The following is a 1,911-nucleotide window of genomic DNA, read 5'->3' on the forward strand; positions in this document are numbered from 1 at the left end:
GACCCCCACCCCCACCCACCCCCCCCAGCCTCTCTCCCAGCCCCCCCACCCCCCGCCTTTCGCTTCCCCTCTAGGGACACAAACTGGTTCATCACACCTCCAGCCCTTGCACAGGTTCTTGGGGGCCTCCTGGAGGGCCTTCCGAAGCCCCTGTGAGCCTCCAGCCTGGGCCAGGGGCCTCCCTGGGCTCCTGCCACCCCGTAGCCCTGCCACACAGCTCTGCACTCGAAGTTGTGCCTGTTGGAGCTGAATTCTGGAAATGCAGGGGGCAGGGGCTTGATGTCCCGTGTGTCCCTGGGTGAGGCTAGGGTCCCACCTGTCCCTGGGTGTTCTTCCCAGTGTGCAGCTGTGTGCATGGCGTGTGCAGACATGGGCCACTCGGGGATGGGAGCTGCCTGTGCTTTGCTGGATACACGGGACCCCACTGTGACCAAGGTGAGCAGTGCTGCGGGGACCTCCTGGGCAGCGGGTCTTGGTGGCCAGACCAGGAGGGGCCGACTGGGTGACAGATGAAGCCTGAACCTCAGCAAGAAGTCTTTCTGCACCCCGATTTCTTTCTAAGTAGGAGAGGCACACAGCTGGTCAGGGGGAGAGGGAGGTCTCGTCTGAGGCTCAGAGAGGGCAGGGCGCTGGCCAGAGTCACACAGCAATTTGGGCAGAGCACCTCTGCTCCCGTGTTCCTTTCCAACCTGGGGTTTCGGCCACTGCAATACTCTCCCCTTTCCACGCAGAGCTGCCCGCGTGCCAGGCTCTGCACTGTCCCCGCAACTCCCAGTGCTCTGCAGAGGCCCCGGCCTGCAGGTGCCTGCCTCCCTATACCCAGCAGGGCAGCGAATGCCAAGGTAAGACTGTGACCGGGGGCAGGGTGAGCAGGCACTGGGAGGATGTCCTTTTAAACCAGCACGTGCCATCTGGCCATTTATAGGGAGGAAGAGCTGTCCCTGAGGGAGGTGAAGGGGGCTTGTCCCCAGAGTCTGGGTCAGCCTGCTCACCCCCTCTTTGAGCCATCTCGGTGGAAGCTGTGGAGGAGATAGGCTCTTGGGAGCTCAGCTCACTTGGGCTTTCTCCCTGCCCTGCAGCCCCTGACCCCTGCCGGCCATCGCCCTGTTCCCCGGTGGCCCAGTGCTCAGTGAGCCCCACCGGGCAGGCACAGTGCCGCTGCCCTGAGAACTACTATGGCGACGGGACAGTGTGTCTGCCCCAGGACCCATGCAGCACCAGCAATGGTGGCTGCCCCAGCAACTCTACCTTATGTCTGTACGAGGGGCCCGGCAAGGTGAGCCCCTCCATCCACCCAGCACACTGGCCGTGGGACCCTGGGCAAGTCGAAGGCCTCTGGGAGCCTCAGCTGCCCCATTTGTGAAATGGGGAGAGAACGACACCCTCTTCTCGGAGGGCGGTTTTGGGGACCGAGCAGAGCTCGGTGGGTGTGGCAGATGCCAGCAGTCCTCACGGACCTGATGTCACCCTCTGGCCCTGCCCAGGCCTCCTGCACGTGTAAGCCAGGCCTGGTCAGCATCAACGGCAACGCCTCTGCAGGCTGCTTTGCCTACTGTTCCTCCTTCTCCTGTGACCGGTCAGCTACCTGCCAGGTGACCCCTGGTGGAAAGACCAGGTGGGCACAGGGGCCTCGGGGTGGGCACAGGGGCCTAGGGGTGGGCACCCGGGCAGGGCAGAGAGGGTGGGCTGGGTGAGGGGAGGTGTGCACCCTCAGCTCAGGGCCCTGTGGGGACAGGTGGGGGTGGGCCAGGAGGTGGGGACCGGACCCACCTCCTGCCCTGATCGGTTTTCTGCCCCCCAGCTGTGTGTGCACGGAGGACCAGGTGGGGGATGGGCGCTCCTGCTACGGACACCTGCTCCTCGAGGTGCAGAAGGCCAGCGCCAGTGTGACCAGGACCCTGGGACTGAGAA

At 64.5% G+C, this 1,911-nt stretch overlaps 1 protein-coding gene and 1 long non-coding RNA gene across 2 annotated transcripts in view; one reads left to right on the plus strand and one right to left on the minus strand.

Annotated features, from left to right (window-relative positions):
* Positions 1-403, minus strand: part of LOC107184388 — an 18,465-nt gene extending 18,062 nt beyond the window's left edge. Inside the window, exon 1 of the long non-coding RNA XR_001515216.1 lies at positions 317-403. This is a non-coding gene — a long non-coding RNA (uncharacterized LOC107184388). The remainder of the gene's footprint in view (positions 1-316) is intronic.
* A 982-nt stretch (positions 404-1,385) lies between these two features.
* LOC107184383 (stabilin-1-like) lies at positions 1,386-1,907 on the plus strand (the record flags this gene model as incomplete). Its single annotated transcript, XM_015569175.1, has 2 exons — positions 1,386-1,615; positions 1,802-1,907. Coding segments are annotated over exons 1-2 (285 nt in total), but the record flags the coding sequence as incomplete, so codon positions are not given.
* Between the last annotated feature and the right edge of the window lie 4 nt (positions 1,908-1,911).

Source organism: Myotis davidii, unplaced genomic scaffold, assembly GCF_000327345.1.
Source record: "Myotis davidii unplaced genomic scaffold, ASM32734v1 scaffold725, whole genome shotgun sequence".
NCBI classification, from domain to species: Eukaryota; Metazoa; Chordata; class Mammalia; order Chiroptera; family Vespertilionidae; genus Myotis; species Myotis davidii.